Source organism: Tachypleus tridentatus, unplaced genomic scaffold (genome assembly GCF_004210375.1).
Source record: "Tachypleus tridentatus isolate NWPU-2018 unplaced genomic scaffold, ASM421037v1 Hic_cluster_2, whole genome shotgun sequence".
Taxonomy (NCBI): domain Eukaryota; kingdom Metazoa; phylum Arthropoda; class Merostomata; order Xiphosura; family Limulidae; genus Tachypleus; species Tachypleus tridentatus.
In genome coordinates this window covers 62,836,352-62,859,290 of record NW_027467782.1, presented here as the reverse complement: position 1 = coordinate 62,859,290, position 22,939 = coordinate 62,836,352, and the positions used below count along the sequence as shown (strand labels likewise).

Sequence of the window (22,939 nt, the reverse complement as noted above, 5' to 3'; positions counted from 1 at the left end):
ACCTTTTTATGTCATGTAATGAAACATAGTGACATTAAGACATCCACATCAAACCTTTTTATATCATGTAATGAAACACAGTGACTTCAAGACATCCTATCAAACCTCTTTATGTCCTGTAATGAAACATAGTGACTTCAAGACATCCACATCAAACCTCTTTATATCATGTAATGAAACACAGTGACTTCAAGACATTCCTAACGAACCTCTTTATGCCATGTAATGAAACACAGTGACTTCAAGACATTCCTATGAAACCTCTTTATGTCATGTAATGAAACATAATGACTTCAAGACATCCTATCAAACCTTCTTATGTCATGTAATGAAACACAATGACTTCAAGACATCCACATCAAACCTCTTTATATCATGTTATGAAACATAGTGACTTCAAGACATCCACATCAAACCTCTTTATATCATGTAATGAAACACAGTGACTTCAAGACATTCCTAACGAACCTCTTTATACCATGTAATGAAACACAGTGACTTCAAGACATTCCTAACGAACCTCTTTATGCCATGTAATGAAACACAGTGACTTCAAGACATTCCTATCAAACCTCTTTATGTCATGTAATGAAACACAGTGACTTCAAGACATTCCTAACGAACCAACTTATGTAGAATAATTAATCATAGTGGCTTTACTACCATAAAATCTCCTTATGTTACGTAACGAAACACATTGGCTTTACATCACGTCCATCAAACCTCCTTATGTAACGTAACGAAACACGCTGGCTTTACAACACCCCCATCAAACCTCCTTATGTAACGTAACGAAACACACTGGCTTTACATCACCCCCATCAAACCTCCTTATGTAACGTAACGAAACACATTGGCTTTACATCACCCCCATCAAACCTCCTTATGTAACGTAACGAAACACACTGGCTTTACAACACGCCCATCAAACCTCCTTATGTAACGTAACGAAACACGCTGGCTTTATAACACCCCCATCAAACCTCCTTATGTAACGTAACGAAACACGCTGGCTTTACAACACCCCCATCAAACCTCCTTATGTAACGTAACGAAACACGCTGGCTTTACAACACCCCATCAAACCTCCTTATGTAACGTAACGAAACACACTGGCTTTTTTACAACACAGCCTCCTATCAAACCTCCTTATGTAACGTAACGAAACACGCTGGTTTTACAACACCCCATCAAACCTCCTTATGTAATGACGTGAAACACATTTTGGCTTTTACGACACCCCATCAAACCTCCTTATGTAACCTAACGAAACACACTGGCTTTTACAACACGCCTATCAAACCTCCTTATGTAACGTAACGAAACACGCTGGCTTTTACAACACCCCAATCAAACCTCAGCTATGTAACGTAACGAAACACGCTGGTTTTACAACACCCTATCAAACCTCCTATGTAACGTAACGAAACACGCTGGTTTTACAACAACGCCCCTATCAAACCTCCTTATGTTACGTAACGAAACACACTGGCTTTACACCACGCCCATCAAACCTCCTTATGTGACGTAACAAACACGCTGGTTTTACAACACCCCATCAAACCTCCTTATGTAACGTAACGAAACACGCTGGCTTTACAACACCCCATCAAACCTCCTTATGTTACGTAACGAAACACACTGGCTTTACACCACGCCCATCAAACCTCCTTATGTAACGTAACGAAACACGCTGGCTTTACAACACCTCCATCAAACCTCCTTATGTAACGTAACGAAACACACACACACACATATAAAACCTTTATTACTTTATGCTTATTTAAGCTCTGGTCCTAGAGCGTTTATATTTTTGTCTTCAAGTAACATTTTGAATCTACGTATTTTTCTGAGACCATGTGACGGTTTGGTAACCAAGTGATATCACTACGAAACGTGTTTGAATAATCGAGCATTTAAACGTTTGTTCAATGATAAAATAATGATCGTTCCTTCTTCATATATTTACTGTTTGTTTGTTAATAACTATGAAAGATCGGAAGTACCATCTAACTATTAAAAAAATATGTGCGGTTTAGAATGTACTTCAAATAACCAAACAGCAAGAGTATGGAGATTATGATGTTTGTGATGGGATGGAACATTCCAACATTCTTAAAACAACTTGTCAATAAACAGGTAAAGAAGAATCATCCAGAACTTGTCAATAAACAGGCAAAAAAGAATCATCCAGTACCTAACACTTAGATAGAAATTAAATTTAAAAAATGTTTAAAAACATTCAATCGGTTATGTTCGCCTGTCTAAGATTTGATTTATAAACGTAGATAATAAACAGCTTGGTCATAAGGTCAAAGACTTTATTTCTGGAATACATCATTAAAACAACAACAAAACTTGGTAATGAATGAAAACATTAAAATAATTTATTGAAAATCACATTTTTAAAAAATATTTTCTTGTAGCCTATAATACAAACTATTATACTGAACATAAATATCACTGGTCTTAACTAAAAGTAAAATATGTATATGATTAGGATATATATGACTCAACTGTATATTTAGTAATTACGTAACGAGTTCTTAAAACCAGGTAGTTTTACTCTCGAATCAAGAAGTCTCACTGGGCTGCAAGGCGACGTCTAGTTAATGTTAAACACTTCATCAAAAACTGGAGGCTTCACATCTACGTTAAAGAAAATATAAACAAAAGAAAATATTAAATATATTGTAAGCTTCATTAAAACAGGCTTACACTGTTACAGCAGTTTCAAGTATAAAGGTTCTTAAAAACGAATTATTTTTAGTTTTACAAATCCTTTTAGAAGTTCGAACGAGCTGTAGAAACATATCTTTAGCGTATTCGTAATACTGATAAACGTGGAAATAACAACCGTCCATTCAATGTATTCAATATATATGTATCTCTGTAAACATACACATACATTATTGTTATTACGTAAGCATACACATACATTATTGTTATTCATGTGCTGATTCGCACTACACTAATATATAATAATAAAACGATGTGTCTGTGTTTGTCAGCCACAAGTCAAAGAGGGAAGAACATAGAAAACTAAACAATACTAAGTAAACCCTGAGGGTATGCACCCGGACATTATTACTTATTTTGTAATTTTTTCCAGAAATATTTCCAAATTGCATTTAAAAAAACACGAAGCACTCGTATAAAACTGTGGAAAATTTTTCTTCGTAAGTAAAATCAACAAAAATAAAGACTTTATAATATATTACGCAAACTGGGACATTCTTCTAAGAAAACCACGTTATTCTTTCTTATTCTAACGTATTAAAATACATAAAATCATTTAAAATGTAACTATATAATTGTAATAACAATGTCCAGAGGCTCGCGCGTTAAGCTTCTAGTTTATTCTACCTAAAAATATAAAATTACAGGTATAGACATAATCTCTAAATCACAATTGGCAATCACTAACACAAACTTCGAAAGTAAAAATTATTGCATAGCCATGGATGTAACTATAATAAATAGCTTCAAAATTACAATTGGAGGAATCTACTGTCCACCCAGTAGATTACTAGACACAAAACAGTTAAGTATTATAGTAAACTGTAACAACACCTACATTGTGATAGGGGATCTCAATTCTAAACACACAAATTTCAGATGTCGGAGGACAATAGCAAATGAATCTCGCTTACAATAATTCTTAAATAATAGAAACTCAGTACTTTAAAGTGACTTATCGCCAACTTACTGGTGCATAAATTTAGGGGAAATATTAGATGTATGTATCGCCTCTTCTGATTTAAATTTGAAATGTTTAGAATTTCATGTTGGACAAGATATATTCCTGTCCATAACGACCATATTCCTGTCCATAACGACTATATTCCTGTCCATAACGACCATATTCCTGTTTGGAGTAACTTCCATCTCGTCCCCCACCAAAACCTCAAACACAATTTAACCACAATAAAGTAGACTGCGAACGATACGTAACAAAATTAGATGAATTATTACCAGCTTGAAAGATAACAAGTACCTCGTGTCCACAAGACATAGATAATTATTGTCAAGTAATAACTGGATTATTACCAGCTGGAAAGATAACAAGTACCTCGTGTCTACAAGACATAGATAATTATTGTCAAGTAATAACTGGATTATTACCAGCTTGAAAGATAACAAGTACCTCGTGTCCACAAGACATAGATAATTATTGTCAAGTAATAACTGGATTATTACCAGCTTGAAAGATAACAAGTACCTCGTGTCTACAAGACATAGATAATTATTGTCAAGTAATAACTGGATTATTACCAGCTGGAAAGATTACAAGTACCTCGTGTCTACAAGACATAGATAATTATTGTCAAGTAATAACTGGATTATTACCAGCTTGAAAGATAACAAGTATCTCGTGTCTACAAGACATAGATAATTATTGTCAAGTAATAACTGGATTATTACCAGCTGGAAAGATAACAAGTACCTCGTGTCTACAAAACATAGATAACTATTGTCAAGTAATAACTGGATTATTACCAGCTTGAAAGATAACAAGTACCTCGTGTCTACAAGACATAGATAATTATTGTCAAGTAATAACTGGATTATTACCAGCTTGAAAGATAACAAGTACCTCGTGTCTACAAGACATAGATAATTATTGTCAAGTAATAACTGGATTATTACCAGCTTGAAAGATAACAAGTACCTCGTGTCTACAAGACATAGATAATTATTGTCAAGTAATAACTGGATTATTACCAGCTGGAAAGATAACAAGTACCTCGTGTCTACAAGACATAGATAATTATTGTCAAATAATAACTTGATTATTACCAGCTTGAAAGATAACAAGTACCTCGTGTCTAGAAGACATAGATAATTATTGTTAAGTAATAACTGGATTATTACCAGCTAGAAAGATAAAAAGTACCTCGTGTCTACAAGACGTAGATAATTATTGTCAAGTAATAACTGGATTATTACCAGCTTGAAAGATAACAAGTACCTCGTGTCTACAAGACATAGAAAATTATTGTCAAATAATAACTGGATTATTACCAGCTTGAAAGATAACAAGTACCTCGTGTCCACAAGATATAGATAATTATTGTCAAGTAATAACTGGATTATTACCAGCTGGAAAGATAACAAGTACCTCGTGTCTACAAGACATAAATAATTATTGTCAAGTAATAACTGGATTATTACCAGCTTGGAAGATAACAAGTACCTCGTGTCTACAAGACATAGATAATTATTGTCAAGTAATAACTGGATTATTACCAGCTGGAAAGATAACAAGTACCTCGTGTCTACAAGACATAGATAATTATTGTCAAGTAATAACTGGATTATTACCAGCTGGAAAGATAACAAGTACCTCGTGTCTACAAGACATAGATAATTATTGTCAAGTAATAACTGGATTATTACCAGCTTGAAAGATAACAAGTACCTCGTGTCTACAAGACATAGATAATTATTGTCAAGTAATAACTGGATTATTACCAGCTGGAAAGATAACAAGTACCTCGTGTCTACAAAACATAGATAACTATTGTCAAGTAATAACTGGATTATTACCAGCTTGAAAGATAACAAGTACCTCGTGTCTACAAGACATAGATAATTATTGTCAAGTAATAACTGGATTATTACCAGCTTGAAAGATAACAAGTACCTCGTGTCTACAAGACATAGATAATTATTGTCAAGTAATAACTGGATTATTACCAGCTGGAAAGATAACAAGTACCTCGTGTCTACAAGACATAGATAATTATTGTCAAGTAATAACTGGATTATTACCAGCTGGAAAAATAACAAGTACCTCGTGTCTACAAGACATAGATAATTATTGTCAAATAATAACTTGATTATTACCAGCTTGAAAGATAACAAGTACCTCGTGTCCACAAGATATAGATAATTATTGTCAAGTAATAACTGGATTATTACCAGCTGGAAAGATAACAAGTACCTCGTGTCTACAAGACATAAATAACTATTGTCAAGTAATAACTGGATTATTACCAGCTTGAAAGATAACAAGTACCTCGTGTCCACAAGACATAGATAATTATTGTCAAGTAATAACTGGATTATTACCAGCTTGAAAGATAACAAGTACCTCGTGTCTACAAGACATAGATAATTATTGTCAAGTAATAACTGGATTATTACCAGCTGGAAAGATAACAAGTACCTCGTGTCTACAAGACATAGATAATTATTGTCAAGTAATAACTGGATTATTACCAGCTTGAAAGATAACAAGTACCTCGTGTCTACAAGACATAGATAATTATTGTCAAGTAATAACTGGATTATTACCAGCTGGAAAGATAACAAGTACCTCGTGTCTACAATACATAGATAACTATTGTCAAGTAATAACTGGATTATTACCAGCTTGAAAGATAACAAGTACCTCGTGTCTACAAGACATAGATAATTATTGTCAAGTAATAACTGGATTATTACCAGCTTGAAAGATAACAAGTACCTCGTGTCTACAAGACATAGATAATTATTGTCAAGTAATAACTGGATTATTACCAGCTTGAAAGATAACAAGTACCTCGTGTCTACAAGACATAGAAAATTATTGTCAAGTAATAACTGGATTATTACCAGCTGGAAAGATAACAAGTACCTCGTGTCTACAAGACATAGATAATTATTGTCAAGTAATAACTGGATTATTACCAGCTTGAAAGATAACAAGTACCTCGTGTCCACAAGACATAGATAATTATTGTCAAGTAATAACTGGATTATTACCAGCTTGAAAGATAACAAGTACCTCGTGTCTACAAGACAGATAATTATTGTCAAGTAATAACTGTAGTATTACCAGCTGGAAAGATAACAAGTACCTCCTGTCTACAAGACATAGATAATTATTGTCAAGTAATAACTGGATTATTACCAGCTGGAAAGATAACAAGTACCTCGTGTCTACAAGACATAGATAATTATTGTCAAGTAATAACTGGATTATTACCAGCTTGAAAGATAACAAGTACCTCGTGTCTACAAGACAGATAATTATTGTCAAGTAATAACTGTAGTATTACCAGCTGGAAAGATAACAAGTACCTCCTGTCTACAAGACATAGATAATTATTGTCAAGTAATAACTGGATTATTACCAGCTTGAAAAGATAACAAGTATTTCGTGTCTACAAGACATAGATAATTATTGTCAAGTAATAACTGGATTATTACCAGTTTGAAAGATAACAAGTACCTCGTGTCTACAAGACATAGATAATTATTGTCAAGTAATAACTGGATTATTACCAGCTGGAAAGATAACAAGTACCTCGTGTCTACAAGACCTAGATAATTATTGTCAAGTAATAACTGGATTATTACCAGCTTGAAAGATAACAAGTACCTCGTGTCTACAAGACATTGATAATTATTGTCAAGTAATAACTTAATTATTACCAGCTTGAAAGATAACAAGTATCTCGTGTCTACAAGAAATAGATAATTATTGTCAAGTAATAACTGGATTATTACCAGCTTGAAAGATAACAAGTACCTCGTGTCCACAAGACATAGATAATTATTGTCATGTAATAACTGGATTATTACCAGCTTGAAAGATAACAAGTACCTTGTGTCTACAAGACATAGAAAATTATTGTCAAGTAATAACTGGATTATTACCAGCTTGAAAGATAACAAGTACCTCGTGTCCACAAGACATAGATAATTATTGTCAAGTAATAACTGGATTATTACCAGCTTGAAAGATAACAAGTACCTCGTGTCTACAAGACATAGATAATTATTGTCAAGTAATAACTGGATTATTACCAGCTTGAAAGATAACAAGTACCTCGTGTCCACAAGACATAGATAATTATTGTCAAGTAATAACTGGATTATTACCAGCTTGAAAGATAACAAGTACCTCGTGCCCACATGACATAAATAATTATTGTCAAGTAATAACTGGATTATTACCAGCTTGAAAGATAACAAGTACCTCGTGTCTACAAGACATAGATAATTATTGTCAAGTAATAACTGGATTATTACCAGCTGGAAAGATAGCAAGTACCTCGTGTCTACAAAACATAGATAACTATTGTCAAGTAATAACTGGATTATTACCAGCTTGAAAGATAACAAGTACCTCGTGTCTACAAGACATAGATAATTATTTTCAAGTAATAACTGGATTATTACCAGCTTGAAAGATAACAAGTACCTCGTGTCTACAAGACATAGATAATTATTGTCAAGTAATAACTGGATTATTACCAGCTGGAAAGATAACAAGTACCTCGTGTCTACAAGACATAGATAATTATTGTCAAGTAATAACTGGATTATTACCAGCTGGAAAAATAACAAGTACCTCGTGTCTACAAGACATAGATAATTATTGTCAAATAATAACTTGATTATTACCAGCTTGAAAGATAACAAGTACCTCGTGTCCACAAGATATAGATAATTATGTTCAAGTAATAACTGGATTATTACCAGCTGGAAAGATAACAAGTACCTCGTGTATACAAGACATAAATAATTATTGTCAAGTAATAACTGGATTATTACCAGCTTGAAAGATAACAAGTACCTCGTGTCCACAAGACATAGATAATTATTGTCAAGTAATAACTGGATTATTACCAGCTTGAAAGATAACAAGTACCTCGTGTCTACAAGACATAGATAATTATTGTCAAGTAATAACTGGATTATTACCAGCTGGAAAGATAACAAGTACCTCGTGTCTACAAGACATAGATAATTATTGTCAAGTAATAACTGGATTATTACCAGCTTGAAAGATAACAAGTACCTCGTGTCTACAAGACATAGATAATTATTGTCATATATAACTGGATTATTACCAGCTGGAAAGATAACAAGTACCTCGTGTCTACAATACATAGATAACTATTGTCAAGTAATAACTGGATTATTACCGGCTTGAAAGATAACAAGTACCTCGTGTCTACAAGACATAGATAATTATTGTCAAGTAATAACTGGATTATTACCAGCTTGAAAGATAACAAGTACCTCGTGTCTACAAGACATAGATAATTATTGTCAAGTAATAACTGGATTATTACCAGCTTGAAAGATAACAAGTACCTCGTGTCTACAAGACATAGAAAATTATTGTCAAGTAATAACTGGATTATTACCAGCTGGAAAGATAACAAGTACCTCGTGTCTACAAGACATAGATAATTATTGTCAAGTAATAACTGGATTATTACCAGCTTGAAAGATAACAAGTACCTCGTGTCCACAAGACATAGATAATTATTGTCAAGTAATAACTGGATTATTACCAGCTTGAAAGATAACAAGTACCTCGTGTCTACAAGACAGATAATTATTGTCAAGTAATAACTGTAGTATTACCAGCTGGAAAGATAACAAGTACCTCCTGTCTACAAGACATAGATAATTATTGTCAAGTAATAACTGGATTATTACCAGCTGGAAAGATAACAAGTACCTCGTGTCTACAAGACATAGATAATTATTGTCAAGTAATAACTGGATTATTACCAGCTTGAAAGATAACAAGTACCTCGTGTCTACAAGACAGATAATTATTGTCAAGTAATAACTGTAGTATTACCAGCTGGAAAGATAACAAGTACCTCCTGTCTACAAGACATAGATAATTATTGTCAAGTAATAACTGGATTATTACCAGCTTGAAAAGATAACAAGTATTTCGTGTCTACAAGACATAGATAATTATTGTCAAGTAATAACTGGATTATTACCAGTTTGAAAGATAACAAGTACCTCGTGTCTACAAGACATAGATAATTATTGTCAAGTAATAACTGGATTATTACCAGCTGGAAAGATAACAAGTACCTCGTGTCTACAAGACCTAGATAATTATTGTCAAGTAATAACTGGATTATTACCAGCTTGAAAGATAACAAGTACCTCGTGTCTACAAGACATTGATAATTATTGTCAAGTAATAACTTAATTATTACCAGCTTGAAAGATAACAAGTATCTCGTGTCTACAAGAAATAGATAATTATTGTCAAGTAATAACTGGATTATTACCAGCTTGAAAGATAACAAGTACCTCGTGTCCACAAGACATAGATAATTATTGTCATGTAATAACTGGATTATTACCAGCTTGAAAGATAACAAGTACCTTGTGTCTACAAGACGTAGAAAATTATTGTCAAGTAATAACTGGATTATTACCAGCTTGAAAGATAACAAGTACCTCGTGTCCACAAGACATAGATAATTATTGTCAAGTAATAACTGGATTATTACCAGCTTGAAAGATAACAAGTACCTCGTGTCTACAAGACATAGATAATTATTGTCAAGTAATAACTGGATTATTAAAAGCTTGAAAGATAACAAGTACCTCGTGTCCACAAGACATAGATAATTATTGTCAAGTAATAACTGGATTATTACCAGCTTGAAAGATAACAAGTACCTCGTGCCCACATGACATAAATAATTATTGTCAAGTAATAACTGGATTATTACCAGCTTGAAAGATAACAAGTACCTCGTGTCTATAAGACATAGATAATTATTGTTAAGTAATAACTGGATTAATACCAGCTTGAAAGATAACAAGTACCTCGTGTCTACAAGACATAGATAATTATTGTCAAGTAATAACTGGATTATTACCAGCTTGAAAGATAACAAGTACCTCGTGCCCACAAGACATAGATAATTATTGTCAAGTAATAACTGGATTATTACCAGCTTGAAAGATAACAAGTACCTCGTGTCTACAAGACATAGATAATTATTGTCAAGTAATAACTGGATTATTACCAGCTGGAAAGATAACAAGTACCTCGTGTCTACAAGGCATAGATAATTATTGTCAAGTAATAACTGGATTATTACCACCTTGAAAGATAACAAGTACCTCGTGTCCACAAGACATAGATAATTATTGTCAAGTAATAACTGGATTATTACCAGCTTCAGAGATAACAAGTACCTCGTGTCTACAAGACATAGATAATTATTGTCAAGTAATAACTGGATTATTACCAGCTGGAAAGATAACAAGTACCTCGTGTCTACAAGACATAGATAATTATTGTCAAGTAATAACTGGATTATTACCAGCTTGAAAGATAACAAGTACCTCGTGTCCACAAGACATAGATAATTATTGTCAAGTTATAACTGGATTATTATCAGCTTGAAAGATAACAAGTACCTCGTGTCCAAAAAACATGATAATTATTGTCAAGTAATAACTGGATTATTACCAGCTTCAAAGATAACAAGTACCTCGTGTCCACAAGACATAGATAATTATTGTCAAGTAATAACTGGATTATTACCAGCTGGAAAGATAACAAGTACCTCGTGTCTAGAAGACATAGATAATTATTGTCAAGTAATAACTGGATTATTACCAGCTTGAAAGATAACAAGTACCTCGTGTCCACAAGACATTGATAATTATTGTCAAGTAATAACTGGATTATTACCAGCTTGAAAGATAACAAGTACCTCGTGTCTACAAGACATAGATAATTATTGTCAAGTAATAACTGGATTATTACCAGCTTGAAAGATAACAAGTACCTCGTGTCTACAAGACATAGATAATTATTGTCAAGTAATAACTGGATTATTACCAGCTTGAAAGATAACAAGTACCTCGTGTCCACAAGACATAGATAATTATTGTGAGGTAATAACTGGATTATTACCAGCTTGAAAGATAACAAGTACCTCGTGTCCACAAGACATAGATAATTATTGTCAAGTAATAACTGGATTATAACCAGCTGGAAAGATAACAAGTACCTCGTGTCAACAAGACATAGATAATTATTGTCAAGTAATAACTGGATTATTACCAGCTTGAAAGATAACAAGTACCTCGTGTCTACAAGACATAGATAATTATTGTCAAGTAATAACTGGATTATTACCAGCTGGAAAGATAACAAGTATTTCGTGTCTACAAGACATAGATAATTATTGTCAAGTAATAACTGGATTATTACCAGCTTGAAAGATAACAAGTACCTCGTGTGTAGAAGACATAGATAATTATTGTCAAGTAATAACTGGATTATTACCAGCTTGAAAGATAACAAGTACCTCGTGTCTACAAGACATAGATAATTATTGTCAAGTAATAACTGGATTATTACCAGCTTGAAAGATAACAAGTACCTCGTGTCTACAAGACATAGATAATTATTGTCAAGTAATAACTGGATTATTACCAGCTGGAAAGATAACAAGTACCTCGTGTCCACAAGACATAGATAATTATTGTCAAGTAATAACTGGATTATTACCAGCTTGAAAGATAACAAGTACCTTGTGTCTACAAGACATAGATAATTATTGTCAAGTAATAACTGGATTATTACCAGCTGGAAAGATAACAAGTATCTCGTGTCTACAAGATATAGATAATTATTGTTAAGTAATAACTGGATTATTACCAGCTTGAAAGATAACAAGTACCTCGTGTCTACAAGACATAGATTATTATTGTCAAGTAATAACTGGATTATTACCAGCTTGAAAGATAACAAGTACCTCGTGTCTAAAAGACATAGATAATTATTGTCAAGTAATAACTGGATTATAACCAGCTGGAAAGATAACAAGTACCTCGTGTCAACAAGACATAGATAATTATTGTCAAGTAATAACTGGATTATTACCAGCTTGAAAGATAACAAGTACCTCGTGTCTACAAGACATAGATAATTATTGTCAAGTAATAACTGGATTATTACCAGCTTGAAAGATAACAAGTACCTCGTGCCCACAAGACATAAATAATTATTGTGAAGTAATAACTGGATTATTACCAGCTTGAAAGATAACAAGTACCTCGTGTCTACAAGACATAGATAATTATTGTTAAGTAATAACTGGATTAATACCAGCTTGAAAGATAACAAGTACCTCGTGTCTACAAGACATAGATAATTATTGTCAAGTAATAACTGGATTATTACCAGCTTGAAAGATAAAAAGTACCTCGTGCCCATAAGACATAGATAATTATTGTCAAGTAATAACTGGATTATTACCAGATTGAAAGATAACAAGTACCTCGTGTCTACAAGACATAGATAATTATTGTCAAGTAATAACTGGATTATTACCAGCTGGAAAGATAACAAGTACCTCGTGTCTACAAGACATAGATAATTATTGTCAAGTAATAACTGGATTATTACCAGATTGAAAGATAACAAGTACCTCGTGTCTACAAGACATAGATAATTATTGTCAAATAATAACTGGATTATTACCAGCTTGAAAGATAACAAGTACCTCGTGTCTAGAAGACATAGATAATTATTGTTACGTAATAACTGGATTATTACCAGCTGGAAAGACAACAAGTACCTCGTGTCTACAAGACATAGATAATTATTGTCAAGTAATAACTGGATTATTACCAGCTTGAAAAATAACAAGAACCTCGTGTCTAAAAGACATAGATAATTATTGTCAAGTAATAACTGGATTATTACCAGCTTGAAAGATAACAAGTACCTCGTGTCCACAAGACATAGATAATTATTGTCAAGTAATAACTGGATTATTACCAGCTTGAAAGATAACAAGTACCTCGTGTCCACAAGACATAGATAATTATTGTCAAGTAATAACTGGATTATTACCAGCTTGAAAGATAACAAGTACCTCGTGTCTACAAGACATAGATAATTATTGTCAAGTAATAACTGGATTATTACCAGCTGGAAAGATAACAAGTACCTCTTGTCTAGAAGACATAGATAATTATTGTCAAGTAATAACTGGATTATTACCAGCTTGAACGATAACAAGTACCTCGTGTCCACAAGACATTGATAATTATTGTCAAGTAATAACTGGATTATTACCAGCTTGAAAGATAACAAGTACCTCGTGTCTACAAGACATAGATAATTATTGTCAAGTAATAACTGGATAATTACCAGGTGGAAAGATAACAAGTACCTCGTGTCTACAAGACATAGATAATTATTGTCAAGTAATAACTGGATTATTACCAGCTTGAAAGATAACAAGTACCTCGTGTCCACAAGACATAGATAATTATTGTCAAGTAATAACTGGATTATTACCAGCTTGAAAGATAACAAGTACCTCGTGTCCACAAGACATAGATAATTATTGTCAAGTAATAACTGGATTATTACCAGCTTGAAAGATAACAAGTACCTCGTGTCTACAAGACATAGATAATTATTGTCAAGTAATAACTGGATTATTACCAGCTTGAAAGATAACAAGTACCTCGTATCTACAAGACATAGATAATTATTGTCAAGTAATAACTGGATTATTACCAGCTGGAAAGATAACAAGTTCCTCGTGTCTACAAGACATAGATAATTATTGTCAAGTAATAACTGGATTATTACCAGCTTGAAAGATAACAAGTACCTCCTGTCTACAAGACATAGATAATTATTGTCAAGTAATAACTGGATTATTACCAGCTGGAAAGATAACAAGTACCTCGTGTCTACAAAACATAGATAACTATTGTCAAGTAATAACTGGATTATTACCAGCTTGAAAGATAACAAGTACCTCGTGTCTAGAAGACATAGAAAATTATTGTCAAGTAATAACTGGATTATTACCAGCTTGAAAGAAAACAAGTACCTCGTGTCCAAAAAACATGATAATTATTGTCAAGTAATAACTGGATTATTACCAGCTTGAAAGATAACAAGTACCTCGTGTCTAGAAGACATAGATAATTATTGTTAAGTAATAACTGGATTATTACCAGCTGGAAAGATAACAAGTACCTCGTGTCTACAAGACATAGATAATTATTGTCAGGTGATAACTGGATTATTACCAGCTTGAAAAATAACAAGTACCTCGTGTCTAAAAGACATAGATAATTATTGTCAAGTTATAACTGGATTATTATCAGCTTGAAAGATAACAAGTACCTCGTGTCCAAAAAACATGATAATTATTGTCAAGTAATAACTGGATTATTACCAGCTTGAAAGATAACAAGTACCTCGTGTCCACAAGACATAGATAATTATTGTCAAGTTATAACTGGATTATTATCAGCTTGAAAGATAACAAGTACCTCGTGTCCAAAAAACATGATAATTATTGTCAAGTAATAACTGGATTATTACCAGCTTGAAAGATAACAAGTACCTCGTGTCCACAAGACATAGATAATTATTGTCAAGTAATAACTGGATTATTACCAGCTGGAAAGATAACAAGTACCTCGTGTCTAGAAGACATAGATAATTATTGTCAAGTAATAACTGGATTATTACCAGCTTGAAAGATAACAAGTACCTCGTGTCTACAAGACATAGATAATTATTGTTAAGTAATAACTGGATTATTACCAGCTGGAAAGATAACAAGTACATCGTGTCTACAAGACATAGATAATTATTGTCAAGTAATAACTGGATTATTACCAGATTGAAAGATAACAAGTACCTCGTGTCTACAAGACATAGATAATTATTGTCAAGTTATAACTGGATTATTATCAGCTTGAAAGATAACAAGTACCTCGTGTCCAAAAAACATGATAATTATTGTCAAGTAATAACTGGATTATTACCAGCTTGAAAGATAACAAGTACCTCGTGTCCACAAGATATAGATAATTATTGTCAAGTAATAACTGGATTATTACCAGCTGGAAAGATAACAAGTACCTCGTGTCTAGAAGACATAGATAATTATTGTCAAGTAATAACTGGATTATTACCAGCTTGAAAGATAACAAGTACCTCGTGTCCACAAGATATAGATAATTATTGTCAAGTAATAACTGGATTATTACCAGCTTGAAAGATAACAAGTACCTCGTGTCTACAAGACATAGATAATTATTGTTAAGTAATAACTGGATTATTACCAGCTGGAAAGATAACAAGTACATCGTGTCTACAAGACATAGATAATTATTGTCAAGTAATAACTGGATTATTACCAGATTGAAAGATAACAAGTACCTCGTGTCTACAAGACATAGATAATTATTGTCAAATAATAACTGGATTATTACCAGCTTGAAAGCTAACAAGTACCTCGTGTCTAGAAGACATAGATAATTATTGTTAAGTAATAACTGGATTATTACCAGCTGGAAAGATAACAAGTACCTCGTGTCTACAAGACATAGATAATTATTGTCAAGTGATAACTGGATTATTACCAGCTTGAAAAATAACAAGTACCTCGTGTCTAAAAGACATAGATAATTATTGTCAAGTTATAACTGGATTATTATCAGCTTGAAAGATAACAAGTACCTCGTGTCCAAAAAACATGATAATTATTGTCAAGTAATAACTGGATTATTACCAGCTTGAAAGATAACAAGTACCTCGTGTCCACAAGACATAGATAATTATTGTCAAGTAATAACTGGATTATTACCAGCTGGAAAGATAACAAGTACGTCGTGTCTACAAGACATAGATAATTATTGTCAAGTAATAACTGGATTATTACCAGCTTGAAAGATAACAAGTACCTCGTGTCTACAAGACATAGATAATTATTGTCAAGTAATAACTGGATTATTACCAGCTGGAAAGATAACAAGTACCTCGTGTCTACAAGACATAGATAATTATTGTCAAGTAATAACTGGATTATTACCACTTGAAAGATAACAAGTACCTCGTGTCCACAAGACATAGATAATTATTGTCAAGTAATAACTGGATTATTACCAGCTGGAAAGATAACAAGTACCTCGTGTCTAGAAGACATAGATAATTATTGTCAAGTAATAACTGGATTATTACCAGCTTGAAAGATAACAAGTACCTCGTGTCCACACGACATAGATAATTATTGTCAAGTAATAACTGGATTATTACCAGCTGGAAAGATAACAAGTACCTCGTGTCTACAAGACATAGAAAATTATTGTCAAGTAATAACTGGATTATTACCAGCTTGAAAGATAACAAGTACCTCGTGTCCACAAGACATTGATAATTATTGTCAAGTAATAACTGGATTATTACCAGCTTGAAAGATAACAAGTACCTCGTGTCCACAAGACATAGATAATTATTGTCAAGTAATAACTGGATTATTACCAGCTTCAGAGATAACAAGTACCTCGTGTCTACAAGACATAGATAATTATTGTCAAGTAATAACTGGATTATTACCAGCTGGAAAGATAACAAGTACCTCGTGTCTACAAGACATAGATAATTATTGTCAAGTAATAACTGGATTATTACCAGCTTGAAAGATAACAAGTACCTCGTGTCCACAAGACATTGATAATTATTGTCAAGTAATAACTGGATTATTACCAGCTTGAAAGATAACAAGTACCTCGTGTCTACAAGACATAGATAATTATTGTCAAGTAATAACTGGATTATTACCAGCTTGAAAGATAACAAGTACCTCGTGTCTACAAGACATAGATAATTATTGTCAAGTAATAACTGGATTATTACCAGCTTGAAAGATAACAAGTACCTCGTGTCCACAAGACATAGATAATTATTGTGAGGTAATAACTGGATTATTACCAGCTTGAAAGATAACAAGTACCTCGTGTCCACAAGACATAGATAATTATATTCAAGTAATAACTGGATTATTACCAGCTTGAAAGATAACAAGTACCTCGTGTCTACAAGACATAGATAATTATTGTCAAGTAATAACTGGATTATTACCAGCTTGAAAGATAACAAGTACCTCGTGTCTACAAGACATAGATAATTATTGTCAAGTAATAACTGGATTATTACCAGCTTGAAAGATAACAAGTACCTCGTGCCCACAAGACATAGATAATTATTTTCAAGTAATAACTGGATTATTACCAGCTTGAAAGATAACAAGTACCTCGTGTCCACAAGACATAGATAATTATTGTCAAGTAATAACTGGATTATTACCAGCTTGAAAGATAACAAGTACCTCGTGTCTACAAGACAGATAATTATTGTCAAGTAATAACTGGATTATTACCAGCTTGAAAGATAACAAGTACCTCGTGTCCACAAGACATAGATAATTATTGTCAAGTAATAACTGGATTATTACCAGCTTGAAAGATAACAAGAACCTTGTGTCTACAAGACATAGATAATTATTGTCAAGTAATAACTGGATTATTACCAGCTGGAAAGATAACAAGTATCTCGTGTCTACAAGATATAGATAATTATTGTTAAGTAATAACTGGATTATTACCAGCTTGACAGATAACAAGTACCTCGTGTCTACAAGACATAGATTATTATTGTGAGGTAATAACTGGATTATTACCAGCTTGAAAGATAACAAGTACCTCGTGTCTAAAAGACATAGATAATTATTGTCAAGTAATAACTGGATTATTACCAGCTTGAAAGAAAACAAGTACCTCGTGTCCAAAAAACATGATAATTATTGTCAAGTAATAACTGGATTATTACCAGCTTGAAAGATAACAAGTACCTCGTGTCTAGAAGACATAGATAATTATTGTTAAGTAATAACTGGATTATTACCAGCTGGAAAGATAACAAGTACCTCGTGTCTACAAGACATAGATAATTATTGTCAGGTGATAACTGGATTATTACCAGCTTGAAAAATAACAAGTACCTCGTGTCTAAAAGACATAGATAATTATTGTCAAGTTATAACTGGATTATTATCAGCTTGAAAGATAACAAGTACCTCGTGTCCAAAAAACATGATAATTATTGTCAAGTAATAACTGGATTATTACCAGCTTGAAAGATAACAAGTACCTCGTGTCCACAAGACATAGATAATTATTGTCAAGTAATAACTGGATTATTACCAGCTTGAAAGATAACAAGTACCTCGTGTCTACAAGACATAGATAATTATTGTCAAGTAATAACTGGATTATTACCAGCTTGAAAGATAACAAGTACCTCGTATCTACAAGACATAGATAATTATTGTCAAGTAATAACTGGATTATTACCAGCTGGAAAGATAACAAGTTCCTCGTGTCTACAAGACATAGATAATTATTGTCAAGTAATAACTGGATTATTACCAGCTTGAAAGATAACAAGTACCTCGTGTCTACAAGACAGATAATTATTGTCAAGTAATAACTGAATTATTACCAGCTGGAAAGATAACAAGTACCTCCTGTCTACAAGACATAGATAATTATTGTCAAGTAATAACTGGATTATTACCAGCTGGAAAGATAACAAGTACCTCGTGTCTACAAAACATAGATAACTATTGTCAAGTAATAACTGGATTATTACCAGCTTGAAAGATAACAAGTACCTCGTGTCTAAAAGACATAGATAATTATTGTCAAGTTATAACTGGATTATTATCAGCTTGAAAGATAACAAGTACCTCGTGTCCAAAAAACATGATAATTATTGTCAAGTAATAACTGGATTATTACCAGCTTGAAAGATAACAAGTACCTCGTGTCCACAAGACATAGATAATTATTGTCAAGTTATAACTGGATTATTATCAGCTTTAAAGATAACAAGTACCTCGTGTCCAAAAAACATGATAATTATTGTCAAGTAATAACTGGATTATTACCAGCTTGAAAGATAACAAGTACCTCGTGTCCACAAGACATAGATAATTATTGTCAAGTAATAACTGGATTATTACCAGCTGGAAAGATAACAAGTACCTCGTGTCTAGAAGACATAGATAATTATTGTCAAGTAATAACTGGATTATTACCAGCTTGAAAGATAACAAGTACCTCGTGTCCACAAGATATAGATAATTATTGTCAAGTAATAACTGGATTATTACCAGCTTGAAAGATAACAAGTACCTCGTGTCTACAAGACATAGATAATTATTGTCAAGTAATAACTGGATTATTACCAGCTTGAAAGATAACAAGAACCTTGTGTCTACAAGACATAGATAATTATTGTCAAGTAATAACTGGATTATTACCAGCTGGAAAGATAACAAGTATCTCGTGTCTACAAGATATAGATAATTATTGTTAAGTAATAACTGGATTATTACCAGCTTGACAGATAACAAGTACCTCGTGTCTACAAGACATAGATTATTATTGTGAGGTAATAACTGGATTATTACCAGCTTGAAAGATAACAAGTACCTCGTGTCTAAAAGACATAGATAATTATTGTCAAGTAATAACTGGATTATTACCAGCTTGAAAGAAAACAAGTACCTCGTGTCCAAAAAACATGATAATTATTGTCAAGTAATAACTGGATTATTACCAGCTTGAAAGATAACAAGTACCTCGTGTCTAGAAGACATAGATAATTATTGTTAAGTAATAACTGGATTATTACCAGCTGGAAAGATAACAAGTACCTCGTGTCTACAAGACATAGATAATTATTGTCAGGTGATAACTGGATTATTACCAGCTTGAAAGATAACAAGTACCTCGTGTCCACAAGACATAGATAATTATTGTCAAGTAATAACTGGATTATAACCAGCTGGAAAGATAACAAGTACCTCGTGTCAACAAGACATAGATAATTATTGTCAAGTAATAACTGGATTATTACCAGCTTGAAAGATAACAAGTACCTCGTGTCTACAAGACATAGATAATTATTGTCAAGTAATAACTGGATTATTACCAGCTGGAAAGATAACAAGTATTTCGTGTCTACAAGACATAGATAATTATATTCAAGTAATAACTGGATTATTACCAGCTTGAAAGATAACAAGTACCTCGTGTCTACAAGACATAGATAATTATTGTCAAGTAATAACTGGATTATTACCAGCTTGAAAGATAACAAGTACCTCGTGTCTACAAGACATAGATAATTATTGTCAAGTAATAACTGGATTATTACCAGCTTGAAAGATAACAAGTACCTCGTGCCCACAAGACATAGATAATTATTGTCAAGTAATAACTGGATTATTACCAGCTTGAAAGATAACAAGTACCTCGTGTCTACAAGACATAGATAATTATTGTCAAGTAATAACTGGATTATTACCAGCTTGAAAGATAACAAGTACCTCGTGTCTACAAGACATAGATAATTATTGTCAAGTAATAACTGGATTATTACCAGCTTGAAAGATAACAAGTACCTCGTGTCTATAAGACATAGATAATTATTGTCAAGTAATAACTGGATTATTACCAGCTTGAAAGATAACAAGTACCTCGTGTCCACAAGACATAGATAATTATTGTCAAGTAATAACTGGATTATTACCAGCTTGAAAGATAACAAGTACCTCGTGTCTACAAGACATAGATAATTATTGTCAAGTAATAACTGGATTATTACCAGCTTGAAAGATAACAAGTACCTCGTGTCTACAAGACATAGATAATTATTGTCAAGTAATAACTGGATTATTACCAGCTTGAAAGATAACAAGTACCTCGTGTCTATAAGACATAGATAATTATTGTCAAGTAATAACTGGATTATTACCAGCTTGAAAGATAACAAGTACCTCGTGTCCACAAGACATAGATAATTATTGTCAAGTAATAACTGGATTATTACCAGCTTGAAAGATAACAAGTACCTCGTGTCTATAAGACATAGATAATTATTGTCAAGTAATAACTGGATTATTACCAGCTTGAAAGATAACAAGTACCTCGTGTCCACAAGACATAGATAATTATTGTCAAGTAATAACTGGATTATTACCAGCTTGAAAGATAACAAGTACCTCGTGTCTACAAGACATAGATAATTATTGTCAAGTAATAACTGGATTATTACCAGCTGGAAAGATAACAAGTACCTCGTGTCTACAAGACATAGATAATTATTGTCAAGTAATAACTGGATTATTACCAGCTGGAAAGATAACAAGTACCTCGTGTCTACAAGACATAGATAATTATTGTCAAGTAATAACTGGATTATTACCAGCTTGAAAGATAACAAGTACCTCGTGTCTAGAAGACATAGATAATTATTGTCAAGTAATAACTGGATTATTACCAGCTTGAAAGATAACAAGTACCTCGTGTCCACAAGACATAGGTAATTATTGTCAAGTAATAACTGGATTATTACCAGCTTGAAAGATAAGAAGTACCTCGTGCCCACAAGACATAGATAATTATTGTCAAGTAATAACTGGATTATTACCAGCTTGAAAGATAACAAGTACCTCCTGTCTACAAGACATAGATAATTATTGTCAAGTATTAACTGGATTATTACCAGCTTGAAATATAACAAGTACCTCGTGTCCACAAGACATAGATAATTATTGTCAAGTAATAACTGGATTATTACCAGCTTGAAAGATAACAAGTACCTCGTGTCTACAAGACATAGATAATTATTGTCAAGTATTAACTGGATTATTACCAGCTTGAAATATAACAAGTACCTCGTGTCCACAAGACATAGATAATTATTGTCAAGTAATAACTGGATTATTACCAGCTTGAAAGATAACAAGTACCTCGTGTCTACAAGACATAGATAATTATTGTCAAGTAATAACTGGATTATTACCAGCTTGAAATATAACAAGTACCTCGTGTCCACAAGACATAGATAATTATTGTCAAGTAATAACTGGATTATTACCAGCTTGAAAGATAACAAGTACCTCGTGTCTACAAGACATAGATAATTATTGTCAAGTATTAACTGGATTATTACCAGCTTGAAATATAACAAGTACCTCGTGTCCACAAGACATAGATAATTATTGTCAAGTAATAACTGGATTATTACCAGCTTGAAAGATAACAAGTACCTCGTGTCTACAAGACATAGATAATTATTGTCAAGTAATAACTGGATTATTACCAGCTTGAAAGATAACAAGTACCTCCTGTCTACAAGACATAGATAATTATTGTCAAGTATTAACTGGATTATTACCAGCTTGAAATATAACAAGTACCTCGTGTCCACAAGACATAGATAATTATTGTCAAGTAATAACTGGATTATTACCAGCTTGAAAGA

At 32.6% G+C, this 22,939-nt stretch overlaps 1 protein-coding gene across 1 annotated transcript in view; it reads right to left on the bottom strand.

The window, feature by feature from the left end:
- Positions 1 to 2,304: 2,304 nt before the first annotated feature.
- Positions 2,305 to 22,939, bottom strand: part of LOC143242602 (uncharacterized) — a 41,405-nt gene continuing 20,770 nt past the window's right edge. Inside the window, exon 6 of the mRNA XM_076486070.1 lies at positions 2,305 to 2,649. Coding sequence (XP_076342185.1) covers positions 2,628 to 2,649 — 22 coding nt within the window. The 3' untranslated portion in view covers positions 2,305 to 2,627. The remainder of the gene's footprint in view (positions 2,650 to 22,939) is intronic.